At 40.5% G+C, this 15,734-nt stretch overlaps 1 protein-coding gene across 2 annotated transcripts in view; it reads left to right on the plus strand.

The window, feature by feature from the left end:
- Positions 1-949: 949 nt before the first annotated feature.
- The window catches only part of adamts18 (ADAM metallopeptidase with thrombospondin type 1 motif, 18), a 58,298-nt gene continuing 43,513 nt past the window's right edge, over positions 950-15,734 (plus strand). Inside the window, exons 1-3 of one of the 2 annotated variants that reach the window (XM_046840981.1) lie at positions 950-1,322; positions 1,754-1,817; positions 2,651-2,973. In XM_046840981.1, coding sequence (XP_046696937.1) covers positions 1,209-1,322; positions 1,754-1,817; positions 2,651-2,973 — 501 coding nt within the window. In that variant the 5' untranslated portion in view covers positions 950-1,208. The remainder of the gene's footprint in view (positions 1,323-1,753; positions 1,818-2,650; positions 2,974-15,734) is intronic. The other variant, XM_046840982.1, reaches the window with a different exon arrangement.

Here is a 15,734-nt window from a genome sequence, read left to right on the forward strand (position 1 = left end):
AAAGGCTCCATTCATCTCCTACAGACAGGACAAAAAAACCCCACCAAAGACATTATGGGATGGTCAGGAGTGAATTAAATGATCAACCTAAAAATAGCTGTGGTATTTCTGCATGCACCTCCCCTGGATGGTCCACTTGCAAATTTATTAACAGCCACTAAATTACAGGATCTAAAATATCGAATTTTATTACACATCCCTGCTCATGCTTTACTGCAAGGGTTTATTGTTTTTCCTGTGAGAGATACAGTATGTTCAGTGTAAGGACAGGAAACTAATCACAGTTTCAGAACTTGGGGGTGGGAGTATACATGATAAAAGCTGTCATGGATAAATAGTGAGTTTATTAAATATAAGATGCTAAAAAGAATTCCTAAATAAATGTTAGTGAACTCAGTTCCTCCTGCTGCAGAATTTATACAAAAATATATATTGCTATTTTGCAAATATTATGATTATTATGAATATTATGATTATTATGATTATTAATATTATTTTTTTAATGATTCAGGTAATAGATAATCTATTATTTTATTTTATCCATGCAATTCTACATTCTTACAACTAATTATAAAATCTTAACAACTGAAGCAGAGGTTTGTCTGCTCATCATCATCATCATCATCATCATCATCAGTAACACTTTCACTGCTGCCTTATACTTAATGTGCCACCTGTGTTCAATAAACATTGCAAACAAACAAATAAATAAAGGTTTTATTTGACTCATTACCTAGTCTGACACTGTTGTGATTCTGAAACTTTAATTAAAAACAATATATTGGTCGAAAATATACATTGGTGCATAAAACCTGAATGCATTTAATTCATTGTCCATAGATTGGAATAGAAACCGACATCTAACGCATGCTAAATATCTTGCCTAATCCTCTCCTCTGATTGGATACTCAGGCCGGTTCTCGTGCGCCTGCTTTATAGCAGTGTGTACCAGGGGCAGATCTGCGCGAGCCGGCCCACAACCCGACCGGGGCTGAAACCTCCCCTGCGGAGAGCGCGAGCTGTGAAAAAAGAGAGAGCAAGAGAAAAAGAGAGAGAGAGAGAGAGAGAGAGAGAGAGAGCGCAGGAGCGTGCGCGCTCTAGTACCTGTCCTGTGCAGCTCGCAGCAATGCGCGCGGACCGGCGCCGATCCTTCTCTCCGCTTTGCAGAGCGCGCAAATAAAAAGTGAGGAGAAAAAAATCAAGCAAGCATGGAGCTCCTTCATCATCTCCTCCTCTTCCTCATCACGTTCTGCTTTTCTTTCATTTTCACCTATGGAGTTTCCTCACCTGCGCGCGTGCTGTGGCTCGGGAGCGTTCTGAAGGCAGGTGGCACGCGCAAGCGCAAACTTTTCTTGGTACTCTGGTTCGGGTTCACTTTGGTGCATGATGACTCGTTCTGGAGTTTAGACGACTCATGCAAACTTTGATAGAGTTAGAAATGAAGGTCTAGAGAGGTTCTATAGGTGGTTGATGGCTCTAGATGGTTTTTGCAGAGACATTTAAGGTGATCCTGGAATGGAAGAACTGCAGAAATTTGAGAATATTTACCTCTAAGAGTGCATGAAGTGCATCTCTCTCTCTCTCTCTCTCTCTCTCTCTCTCTCTCTCTCTCTTCTCACTCTCTCTCTTTGTCTTTTCAGTGTTCAGGTTAGATTGTTGCATAGCACTAACTATCTATACGAATTATTATGTCAATAAAAGATTCTTAGAAGGACAGTAAGACAAACGTGTGTGTGTTTGTGTGTGTTCACAGACTCTGCAGCTGTGTCTGTCCATGTCATCTGTCTCAGCTTCATCCACCAGTGGCCTCAATCACGGTCAGTGTCTCATTATTATGTTTTTATTTATTTATTATTATATGAACATTGCATGTGTTTTGTTGCTTTTAAGAACCAGTGTTACGTTTTGTTCTTTACTTTGCTTCATTCATTCCTCTCTTGAGCAGAACTATGTGACATGTGTTAAGAGAGTCAGGATCCTCCCCCTCTTGGAGATCAGACTCGTTCAGCATATGCTCACCCTCTAATTTTCTTGTAGAGTCTTGTAGAGTCTGTAAAAGTTAAAGGTGTAATGCTTTTACACCTCGACACGGCCACGTGGCTTCGGCGGTGAAGGAGACGGAATGGCGTGCTGGGGTTGGATGGGAATTGTGTGGGAAAATAAACTTGAGAAAGGTTATTGTGTATCCACATAAACATAAAACAAATTGATCCACTGCAATGCTGGGATCTGAGGTTATTGGGAAAATAAAAAATACTAATCGACTGATTGAAAAAATTATAATGAATTGACACTCTGTGCCATCCAGATGAGGATGGGTTCTTTTTTATCTCTGGGTTTTCTGAAGGTATTTTCCTCATACCATCTCAGGGAGTTTTTCCTTGTGGCTTTCGCCACTGGGTCGCTCATTAGGGATAAACTTATAGGCATTAAAAATATTAGCCACTTAAATACAAATAAAATTGTATAACCTCTTTTTCTTCAGTAGGTAAAACCAGGGTAAATAGTAAACTGCTGTTTTTAGATGAATTAATCACTTGAAGATGTTCCCCAAGTTTCCATCTTTGCTTATGTTTCTGGACCTTAAGATCATATACAGTATATGTTCATGTGTTCATATGTTGTCTCCTCCTCCTTCTGTTCCTCCCAGACTACATGTTCTTCACCCCGGTGGAGGTCGACTCTCATGGAAACTACATTACACACAACTTGTCAAGGTTGAGGCACAGAAGCCGAAGGTCGCTAGAAGAAGGTGTAGGTCATGTGCACTACCATTTCTCTGCGTTTGGGAAGGAGTTACACCTGGACTTACGGCCTGCAGCCGTGATCGCTGAGGAGTTTACGGTACAGACTCTGAGTGAGGGCGGAGTCAAGGTCACACACATCGATCCTGATGTAGGTAACTGTCTCTATCAGGGCAGCGTGAGGAACCACACAGGGTCTACTGCAGCTGTTTCCACCTGCACAGGACTGGTGAGTACCTACACCTCATCTGATTATCCTCGTTAAACACTACTGCTCCTTGCTGTGTGTGTGTCGGGTCGTGTGTATTATTGTGGTGTATATTTGTACTGTATGAACATATGCACATTGCAGTGTGTATTACTGTGGGTGTGTACTTATACTGTGTGTAATGCTGTGTTCATTTATAATGTTTGTCTATTGCTGTGTACATGTTTATATACTGTGTTTGTGTGTGAGACAGTGTGCATCTCTATGATTTGCCTGTGGCAGCATGTGTGTGTGTGTGTGTGTGTGTGTGTGGTGTCTAAAGTGTGAATCACAGTGGCTGTGTATTGATATTTTTAGTGTTGTCATACTCTGCATTTATGGCACTGTGTATAAAGGACAGTGCATCTCTATGATTTGTCTGTGGCAGCATGTGTGTGTATTTTGACTTGGGCGGTGTGCATTTTATGTGTGTGTGTGTGTGTGTGTGTGTGTGTGTGTGTGTATTTAAAGTGTGAATCACAGTGGCTCTGTATTGACACTGAGTATTATACTCTGCATGTATGGCACTTTGTATAGAGGACAGTGTATATTGTTTTTTGTGTGTGTGTGTGTGTGTGTGTGTGTGTGTGTGTGTGTGTGTGTGTGTGTGTGTGACTATTTTAGTATTACTGTGTGTGGTATTGCTCTGTGTGTGATAGTGTGTGTAGGGAGCTCTGTATTACTGTGTATTCAGACTGTGTGTCTATAGTAGCATGTATTACTGTGGGTGTATGTTTATACTGTGAGTGTATTCCTACTGTGTGTGTGTGTGTGTGTGTGTGTGTGTGTGTGTGTGTGTGTGTGTGTGCATAATGAGTTTATACTATGGGCAGTGTATTGCTGTGTATTTATACTTTGTTTATTTACACAGTGTGTATGGCAGTGTGTGTATAAAAGTGTATAATGGTGAGTGTGTGTCAGTGTATTACTTTGTCTGCATATTTATACAGTGTTAGTATTCATACACTGCATGTATAAGTGTGTATTTACACTGTGTGTGGTTGCAGACAATATGTTTAATACTATGTGTCTATAAATATACGCAAAACTTATAGGTACACCTGTACCCCTGCTCATCTATGCAGTTTTCTAATCAGCCAATCGTGTTTGCAGCGCAGGGCATAATATCATGCAGGTACAGGTCAAGAGCTTCAGGTAATGTCCACCTAAAACATTGGAATGAAGAAAAAGTGTGAAGTGTGAATCTGTGTGAAGTGTGACTTTCACCATGGCATGGATGATGGTGCCAGATGGGAGTATTTTAGAAGCTACTGGGCTCCTGGGACACAACAGTCTCTAGAGTTACAGAGAATGGTGTGAAAAACCGAAAACATCCTGAGTGCAGGGGGTCTGCAGATGGAAGAGCCTTGTTGATGACAAGGATCAGAAGAGATTAACCAGACTCATCTGACAGGAAGGCTATCGTTACTCGAAAAATCAGTCTTTACAAAAATGAAGAGCAGAAAAGCAGCTCAGAAAACCCAAATCTGGATCCACTCCTGGCAGCCAAAACCAGGAATCTCAAACTATCACGGGCACATTACTTTTTCTCATCAACACGGCTTTTCCTCCCACAGAACTGTCTCTCACTCAATGTTAGTGCTTTGTGTGAGGAGTTTCTGAAATCCCAGGAGTTTCTGAAAAACTCAATCTATCTAACACCTACACAATACCACAGTTAAAGTGACAGAGCTCACGCTTTTATATCAACTGATGTTCTCCATTGTGCTGCTGCTGCTACTTGATTGGCTTAATAATTAACTAACTGTACAGGTGTTCCTGATTAAGTGAATAGTGAGTGTATACAGTGAAACTGTATTATTACTGTGTGTGTGTATTTGTGTGTATTTATGCTGCAATCATATTTACACTTTGAGTCTTTGAGTATACTATGTGTGTTTTGTCCTATGTATATTTTTATAGTATCTGAGTATTTATAAGGTGTGTGTATTTGTATTGTGTGTATTTATACTATATATATATTTATGTGTGCGTATGTATTTACTATATGCATGTAGTTATTCCATGTGTTTGGGTTCATACAATGTGCATGTATTTTTTCCTTTTTGTGTATATTTATGGCGTGTGAGTGTTCAGAGTGTTTCGGCAAAGTGAGACAGACAGAACAAGAGACACGGAGGCTGGGCCCCTGTCAGACAGAGATTGAGAGACACAGGCAGGGAGAGAGAGAAAGGGAGGGAAAAAAGACAGACAGAGAGAGACAGGCAGAGAGACAGACAGGGTCCCAGAGCTTAATTTTTTTCTAGGTGCACTTTGAACACTGATGTGAAAGGACACTCGGACACTGAACTAAGTGTGTGTGTAAAGGATGGTGCAGATCAAAGACTTGCCTCACTCTATTCACATGCACTTGCTCTCTCTCTCTCTCTCTCTCTCTCTCTCTCTCTCTCTCTCTCTCTTTCACTCTCTCACACACACACTGCGGTGCAGGCTTATAGTATCTTCACTGGTGAATTGTGCAAATTGCTGCGCTAATGACAAACACAGATGGATTAGAATTAATATTGTTAAGGATCACATTGAACGAGAGAGAAAGGAGACGAAAAACAATGCTTTGTCTCTACCACTCTTTAATGCATCTCTCTGTTACCCATCAGTCTTCTAAATTGTGTCCTACCTCTGTCTCTTTTTATCACTCCTTTTTTGTCTCCATCTTCCTTTGGTCTTTCTTACACCCACTCTCTTATTGCACTCATTTTCTCTCTTTCTTACAGTTTATATTGCTTTTGCCATCTTTCTCTATCTCTTTGTTTTCACTCTCTGTTTCTCTCCTCCTCTTTCCCATGTTCTCTTTCTTCTTTTCTTGCTCTCTCTGAAATGAAAGGATGTTGGAGTTTAACTCCTCTGTGTCGTTTTCATCTCCTCTTGATGAGAGGTTGTGGATTAGGTACAAACGAGGGGTCATTCTCGCCATCGAGCTAGGCGGGATGTTGAGAAACGAGAGAAAGAGGATGAGAGCTGTTGAGAAATTTGAACAAAAAGGTGACAGAACTCAGTTCTCTTTGCTCTGTTCACACTTTACATGCTGATTACCGACTGGTGATGTTTAGTTTTTTTGAGCAGTACTAATCTTTATCTTTTTAAACTCTGAAAAAAAATAAAAATACTGTGTAACAGATAAACACTGTATGTTCTGCTGTTATTGTTACATATTAAACAATGGGATAAAGGGTTGCTGGTGCCACATGAAATTTGACTAGTTTATTATAGAGGCATGTCTTGAACTGATTTATTCTTCATTTACCACAATTATATGTATTTTTATTCAAGAAGGACATGTGATACTTTATTATCATTTAGAGTTACAGTAAACCTTATGGAACATCCTCGAAAAAAAGCTCCTATTCTCAATTATATTATCCGGTTTGTCAAGAAACAACAATGCAAAATCTTCTGTAATACAGATGCCAGAGAACATAAAATAACTTTGTTATAACTTTGCTTTATAACAGGTTTGGGTTACTTCCTTCAAAGTTCCGACACTGCAGATTTCTAGTATAAACTACTCCTTACAGAATACTTTACCATATAAACAGTTTTTGTAACCTTTGTGAATAAAAGGTTAGTATAGAAACAAACATTAGTACAAGGGTCCCCAGAACAATGCAATATGATATTATTACATTACATATTAATATCATTATTTGTCACGTCATATCTCTTCGTGCACCTGAATCACGTAGCCAGTAAATTAACACGTGTATATACTGACTCACCTTTTGTCTTTTGTTCATCTCATTGATGCCTTCTTGCTTTGAGGAGAACATTTCTCAGCCATTCTGTCCAGCCAAAGATGTCACCATTTCTCCCTGCTCTAAAGAGAACATTGCTCATCCTTCTTGTCCTACTGAAAAAGTCACGTTGGCCTTGAAGGAAGTATCTCAGCCTTCCTGGCATGCAGAGTATGTCACAATGCTTTACAAAAAATGCAGAGGGCACCAGTACAGGTCCTAACCTTATCATGAACATCCATCTGTATGACCCCACCCTGAACGTCACTACACTTTCCAGCTTTACATCATTGATGTTGCTACGCCATTAAGCTCAGCTGAGGACACCGTTAAGCTTCCTTGTTGTGTTGAGGATGTTTTGCTCCCCCTTAGCTCCATCTTGGGTACATGCAGACTCATGCAGAGCAGAGAATCATGCCTTCGACTACCCAGCACCTAGAAGGGACGTTTGAGTTGCGGGAACCGCACACTAGAGGTGGGCCAGGATAACTTTTCCAATCAGCCAATGCACAGCATGTGTCACATGCCTGCTAGTGCACCTGAATGAGAGTTCCGGTTAAATAACACTTGTATATAGAATCACTCTTTGTGTCTCATGTCTTGTACATCTCTCCCTGGCTACTTTTCATGCTTAACTTTGTACTTTTGTTCCACATTTCAGGTTTTGCTCATAGTTTTTTTGTTTATTTGGCGTTTTGGTTCCATTGTGTTTGTTTTGCATGTGTGCATGTGATTAATATATATTTGTGCTTGCATCAGCTTTCCATTCATTACATGACATTGTATAGAATAGAATAGTACAGTATAGTATAGTATAGTATAGTATAGTATAGTATAGTATAGTATAGTATAGTACCAGAATGAATTTGTCTGGGTTAATAGTAATCTTAAGAGCAGTAGAGACTGAACTGTTCTGACACGGAGATGCAGGACGGCAGATGGAGACGGGTTTTGTTATGAAAATGGAGAGCAGGCTTGCAGGAGCCTGCAGAGCAGGAGCAGGAGGATTTGCTATTGCAAATCCCTCATTATTTAAAGAAGAGTTTTTAATTACATCTCGGCAGAGGACGCCGCTTGTTTTGGCTCTTATCTCTGACAGCGGGATGAAACCTGAATTGAAAGGTGGATTTCTGTTCCTCTTTCACCTGGCAAAAACCAACCAACCAAACAGAAACACTGCTTCTCTGTGCTGCACAAGCATGTCAATTGGGTTTTGCTCTTTCCTGCCCTATGGTTGAGAAAACTTGAACGTTGAGGTCAGTCTTTTTTTCTTTCTTCAAATGCAGTTCTTCTGTCTGTTTCAGAAAAACTCTGCTTTGAACTTTCATGCTTCGGTTCACCAGGTGACAGGTACACTCCCGCCTTCTTGCTTGATTCGGCCAATCCTGCATGAACAGGCGAGTTTTGACAGGCTGAGAAAAGAAAACCATCTAGAGACGCTCTCAGTCCACTGACAAACACTATGGAGTCATTCTGTTCTGTGTTCTGTGTCATTCGCTCTTTTATATGTATATATATTTCCAAAAGTATTGAGTCACCTGGTCATGTGATTTTTTGAGCATTGCATTCCACATTTAGTCCCAATTTGCTCTTATAATTCCCTCCACTCTTCTGGGAAGATGTTCCACTAGATTTTGGAGTGTGTTTATGGATATTTGTGTTCGTCAGCCACAAGGGTATTACAAAAAGCATGTACTGGTGCAGGTGAGATGAGCAGGCCTGGGGTGCAGACAGCATTCCAATTCTTCCCAAAGGTGTTCAGTAGGGATGAGATCAGAGCTTTATAACAGGTTTGGGTTTCCAAGTTCAAGTGAATAAACAATTTTATTATATCGCATCTAAAGATGTCCTGTACAATTGAGTGCCTCCTGCATTGTGGTAACAGTTTGGAAAATAACCACATAAAGGGTCAGGTGACCCAATACTTTTGTCAATAAAGTGTATATACACAGTACACACCTCATATTTGAGCTTTTTTGTATCTTAGAAATGAAACTTATATTATACATTTTAGAGTAATGTGCAGCTTGTATAACAGTATAGATTTATAGTCTTCTGAAAATAACTCAACATACAGCAATTATTGTCAAAATAGCTGGCAACAAAAGTGAGTACATCCTAAGTGATAACAGCTGTACATGTAACCATGCAAAGCCACATGTCCTATTCTTTATGTTCATGTTTTTGTCTGCTTGACAGGATCATACAAATTTGTGTATCTTGTTTTAAAGCATTTAAATTTGTGCTTTGAGTACAATTCTCTAATACTGATCACTAGATGTCAACATGGCAAGATCTTTTTGAGGATTTATGAATTAAAATTGTTGCTCTCTTCAAAGTTGGCCTCGGCTATTAGAAGATAGGTAACGTCCTGAAACTAAGTTACAGTACAGTGGCCAGGGTCAGACAGAGGTTTTCCAAGATGGGTTTCATTTGAAACAGGCCTCGAAAAAGTCGATCAAAAAGTTGAGTCGTCGTGCTGTGCGTCAGGTGCAGGATCTGGCTTTTGGAAAAACAGACGCATAAGTGCTGCCAGCATTGTTTTAGAGGTTGCAGAAGTGGAAGGTCTTCTTGGCAGTGCTTAGACTATACCCCACACCAGGGGTCACCAACCTTTTTAAAACTGAGAGCTACTTCTTGGGTACCGATTAATGTGAAGGCCTACCAGTTTGATACACACAGTTTTCAATTTGATCTGAAATAACAAATATTATCAATTTACCTTTTATTATATGTTAGTATTAATAATTAATGATATTTATGTAAAGACACTAATCATGTAATGATTTCTCATTATAATTATCAACAATGATTTAGTAGGAAGTATGAAACAGACATTTTTAGAAAAGGACCGGGGACCACGTTGGTGACCAGTGTTGGGCTGTAACACGTTACCAGCAACACGTTACTTTTGACAGTAACTAATACTGTAACGCGTTACTTTTAAAAATAAAGTAACTTCGTTACCGTTACCGTATGGTGCGTTACCCGTTACTTTTTTAAATGAATGAATTTCGGCTGAAGTGACCTGTTTACAGCAGAGACGCATTGTAGGATTGGTGGATGAACCACTGTAAACACGAAGAAGACGCACTGTGGGTGTGTCTCCGTTTATTCAGGTCTGTGCGGCAGTAATGTCGAGTCGAGGCGAGAGCAAGACGATTTTCTCAAAGTGGAAATATGCTCATTATTTCACTTTAGTTGAGCATAAATGCAAAAACTTTCAAGTCAAATGTAAGCTGTGTCTTTCTGGTTTGAAGGTCGTATCTACTGTGATAAACAGCAACTCCAATCTGTTGAATCTCCTCCAGAAACCCATGCTAGAAGCTAGTAGCTAGAAGCTAACCCGGTGTTCTGTTGTACATTGTTGATAGTTTTCATACTTTAGCTGGGAAAGAAACTTTTTTAAGGGCTCAACACAACAGCAGAAGCCACTTTAGTTTTGATTCTGAATATATTATTCAGCTTGTTTTGTTTTTTATTTCAGAAATCCTTGTGATATTTTCAGTTTGTGCTGGTCTGACTTATAAAATAAAATATAAAATAGTATTAATAATAAAATAGTGTTTAAAAATTACTTTGTGTTTAAGTCAGTTTTGTGTTTGTATAGAACATAACGCATAAAAGGGCATTAATGGGAACATTAAAGAATGTTCTTTAAAAAAGTAACTAAAAAGTTACTTTTAACAGTAACGCATTACTTTTTTGGTGTAAGTAATCAACAAAGTAACTGAGTTACTTTTTGAATGAAGTAATGAGTAACTGTAACTAGTTACTATTTTTTAGTAATGAGCACAACACTGTTGATGACCCCTGCCCCACACACTGCAACAAGTCGGTTTGCATGGACGTTTATAATTGTGGTGGTAAAAGAGAAATAAAACACTTGTGAACCTTCCCTGTTACAGGAAATAATTAACTATGCTGTGGTAAATGTAACTCCACTTCATCACACTACTTTATTGATGATTATTATTTCATAACTCCATTCATTATTCCATAATGAATCTATGTATTTACAGTGGTTCACATTTACAATCTCTGTGGATTTGAGTAAAGTTGCGGATATTCTATGTTTTTTCTGATGTCCCTTGACTCATCTCTCACCTCCTGACTGTGAAAGAGAGAGTCTGTGTTTGTGTGTGTGTGTGTGAATGTATGAGGTGTGGACAGAAGTGTGTATGTGTTTGTGTGTTGTCTTTGCAGCACTTCAGCTGTGTTTATCCAGTGTAGGATCGGCTGCCTCAGGCCGACGTGTTAACGTGTGGGATTCCCCTTAAAGCCAGTTATGCGATGCTGCCTCCCACTGTGTCTGTCAGTGTGTGTGTGAGGGAGAGAAAAGTAGCTATTCGTCACAGATGGACATCTGGGCTGTTTCAGTTTTAGGAGCTTGCAGGATAACAACATATGTTGACCGCTTCGAAGAGTAGATTCCACATGGACGGCTCGCTCTTGTGATGTTCTGATGGCTCTGACCGAGTTTATGAGCCGAGAAGGAAAAACATTAATGTTTCTCAACTTGGTCGAACTCGTAAAAAAATCCAGTTGTAATTGTAATTACAGTCAGTTTGTAAATCTGATGATGAGAAGGAGGAAAAACTAAGGATGAGGAAAATATTATATTTGACCAATCTTGTATTAGATTGCTTCTTGTATTAAGTACAAGAAGCAACCCTACTTCTGTTAGTGAAAAATTCACCTAAAGTTCTTGAGCTTCTACAACATTTCCTTTACACAATAGAATGTAACAACGGGTTGCTTAACATAATCCCAGGTTCTCCAATAATAGAGTAAGGTGGTTCAGAATGGAAATTGCTTTGGGCGTGACCAACTACGGAATATCCTGAAAAGAAACTTCGCTAAATAGAGCCCATGATGTCGCTATGCCCCTTGTGGGCCCTGAAACCCTCAGATGCATTTATATGCTAGGGATATGGCATCTACAGTCCAGTGGGACAGCCGCAGATGTGACAATGGCTTCCCCTTGTGAGGAGTAGCCCAAGACCCAAACAGCTGGTTATTCTTCTAGAAGCCTGCTGTTCTCATCACATACATATGAAGAACCCGCACTGGACATAACAAATTTAACCGCTGATCATTCAGAGAAGAGAATGGAGGATGGTGGAGAATGTAAGTTCTGTAATTGGACTTCTATAAGAAGAGATCACCACTTTAGGTACAAAAACCGAATTAGGGCAAAAGGAAACTTGTGAGTCCTGGAGCAAACTGCAAACAAGATATACTGACAGACAGGGCTCGCAATTCACTCACATGCTTAGCTGTCACCAGAGCTACAAGCAGCACTGTTTTAAAAGAAAGAAAAATTGACCCTATGCCGTTCAATGGCTCGAAAGGGTGTAGTGAAAGGGTCTCTTAGACCATAGACAGATCCCACAGTGGGGGCTGGACATTGGTTTACGGCATGCTCTCATCATAAAATGACTTATTAACCTGCAGACTTGTTACCAAAACTGACATGACATGCATATATAGCTGCTAAATATACTTTCAAAGTAGAAAAAGAATTCCCTTTATCTAGCAAATCCTGGTAAAATCATAATATGCCCCTTTCTAACCACTGAAAGGGACAATATGACTCACCACTCTATTCTTCAAAGACTCACCATTTATTGCTATAAAGTATGCGAGTGCATGAGCTCTGGCACTCTGACTAGTGTGTATGACTGATGGGGCAGACCTGCTGCACTCAAGTTTCATCTTTCACGGGCCAGGCCCAGAGAGCTTTCCTGTCTGGGTGCGGTTGATAAATCTCTGCTGCCGCCTGAGACAGGAGGTCCCTTTGGGGAGGAAGGGCGACCAGTGCGTAGATGGCGACGTGGAGTTATCAGTATCAGTCCCAGTTCGCTCACCCTGACTAGAGTGGGAGAAACTAAGCTCAGAAGAGGTAGTGCATATAGAAGGACATCTGACCATGGGTAACCTAAAGCATTCACACCCAATGGTGCATCTTTGTCCTTTAGAGAGAAATACAGAGGACACTGAGCGTTTTCCTGCAAGGTGAAGAGATCTACAGCAGCCTCGCTATACCTCTGCCATATCTGCTTCACCACTTGGGGCAACCTTTTGCCTACTGATGCAACCGAAGGGAGTGTGTGACCCCCTGCCAGTTGATGTAAGCAACAACTCTAATATTGTCTGTTTTCACTATAACATGCCGGCCCTTTATGAAGGTCAGAAATTGTTTCAGCGATAAATTCACTGTAAGCCATTCCAGGTAGTTTGTATACATGCGGATCAGCTGTGGAGGCAAAACGCTATTCACATCTCTGTACATTAAAGTTGCTGTGGAGGCAAAACGCTATTCACATCTCTGTACATTAAAGTTGCTTCCTAGCCTTCCTAGACACATCTGTTGCCATAGTAACTCTCGATGACACCGCACCCAAGGGAATCCCCGTTCTGAGAGTCACAGGGCTTTTCCAATATCGGTGTGCTTTGACACACCATGCATTATTCTCACTGGTTGAATGAGATATTGCCGGGAACACAGCCGTAGATGCGCAACCCATTGCTGAAAATCCCTCATCATGAGAAGTCCAGAGATACTACCGAAATTACTGAAGCCATTAAACCCAGCATTCCTAAGCACACTCTAAATGGGACCACTCGCCCTGTCTGGAAACGGTCATTCTCCTCTCTGTCAGTGTGACTCAATAGGAGAGGGAATCTGTAATGAGCCCCAGATATTCTGTGCATTGAGAGGGGTCCAAGCGGCTCTTTTTCATCTTTATTCTGATCCCCAGTTCAGAGATGCATTACCACACTCTCTACATCTGTGGTTGCTTTCTCTTTTGATAAAGAGCATATCAGATAATCGTCTATGTAAGGCAGTATTCATATTCCATTGTTTCTCAATGGGAATAGAGCAGCTTCCACACATTTGCTGAAAACCCTTGAAGCTAGAGACAGTCCGAACTGAATGATTTGAAACTCATAAGAAGTGCCTCGGTATGCAAATCTTTATATTTATATAAACTTCTGCAAAAATACGCGTCTGACAAGTCGATTGTTACAAACCAAAAAGTTGTTTAGGTGTCTGAGGTGTTTGTTTAACATACACCAGTCTAAGATAGGATATAGAGATGTGCACTCTCTCTTTGGAATCACAAAGTAACGGGAATAAAAGCCCTGACATCTTTCCTCCTTCGGCACAACTCTGATCACTAGTTTGTTTTAAAGCGAGCTCATCTCAGCTGTCAGGACATGAGCCGACTTCCCTTGTCCATAGAGACTAACATCCCATTGAATCTGGGTGGTTTCATGGCAAATTGAAGTGGTGCTTAACATCTACGGTTGGGCAGTGCATGCGTGCCAATTGAGTGTGCATGCTGAAAGAGGACCCCTGTATATTTCTGTTCCCTTGCGGCCATGCTGGGTTTCGCTGGAAGAGAGAGTGCTGCCTCCAGATGTAAGACTAGAGGAGTTTGGTCATAACACTCTCTCACCTGACATAGTCAAGCCTTTCACAAGACTGCAGCCCTGAACTGCGCTGTGGGAAGAGCGCAGAATAAGATCATTTACCACACATATATTTTGTCCCAGTGAAATATCTACATCCTTTGTGAGAAGGTTCTCAAACAGAGGTGGCATGTCCGGGGGTTCGGCCTCATCATGGCCGCCTAGCTCCTGGTAGCTCACGACTGATGGTCAGCAGTCACCGCTGCAGCACAGGACAGATATGGGTCTGGTTGTTTAGCCACCGCCACTCTCAGTCATCTTTTAAAAGATTTCACAGGCATTGACATGCAGTGAATATATGTTTGTGGTTATGTAAGCAATGGGAAGGATGCCAACTTCCTGCTCTTTGACCTATTCCCTTTGGTGGGGGATGACAGTTGATATGGCTTAGTGCGAGGTAATCAGAAGACTCGTCACAACACGTTATTCATGTTTACTTTTACTCTATGGGTAGAAGAGAATAGCTCGCCTTGATGCTGACACTATTCTGAATTTTGCGATGTTACTCAACAAGATCCTATACAGCTGATTTCGCGTTGGCGGAATCCAATGACAGCACGCTCATTGAACAGTTAAGGGAAAACCAGCAGCAACTGGAGGTGCTGAGAGAGCTTGATGTAGTCCCTCATGGGAAGAAAGCAAAAATGACATTGTAAGGGGTCGACCTGTCTGTCAAAGACAGACGTGGTGTTATAGGAGATTCTGTAGTTGGCCATACCCAAAGCGATTTACATTTGAAACACTAAGCGAAGTTAGAAAAAGAACCACTCAAATTTGTAGCTAGTAATTGCTAACTAGCTTACTATTCTATGTTATCATCAGTACTTTCTACAGTAAAAACATCACTGCTTCATAATTTCGTCTGTACCTATAGAGAATCTGGGCAAATCTAACCAGCTGATGTTTGCTAGTAATACATCCACACTGTATGTTCCACAAATGTAGTTTGCTAACTACATTGACACACATACTTTATATATGCTGTATATATATCCATTGTTACAATCAGTTGGGATTTCTGTCAGGTGTTAAATTAGTGAGAATACCTAAGAAAAGTATTAAATTAGGCACCTTCCTATTGTAACAAACTACCATGCCACACATAAAGATACTGTATAGGTAATTTTGCAATTCTTAGTCAAATAAACTTTAAAAAGAAAAAGAAATTACTTTTCATTAACTGCTAACTTTCATTTTGAATGTAGCAACCAGAGCAAAAGCTCTGAATCAGGTGAAACGCCTCAACTGAGACACCCAGGTTGAGCAGAGGCGTTTTGTACAATTGTGCATCTGTACATACCTTAAGTATGTATCTGACAGGCTCCTTTGTAGTTACAAATAGCCCACTCATAATTCTTAGGCCCTTGTGGAGTGTGGGGGCCATTTTTCGGTGGTCTTGTGGTGTGACAGTGATGTAGTGGCTGCTACAGAAAATACCGCAGTGAGCGAACAGCACAGCAAAGGGTTTCTTAAATCCCTCAAATCGCCTCTTGTCGTAGGGCATTGTTCTCA

Source organism: Silurus meridionalis, chromosome 26 (assembly GCF_014805685.1).
Source record: "Silurus meridionalis isolate SWU-2019-XX chromosome 26, ASM1480568v1, whole genome shotgun sequence".
NCBI lineage: Eukaryota > Metazoa > Chordata > Actinopteri > Siluriformes > Siluridae > Silurus > Silurus meridionalis.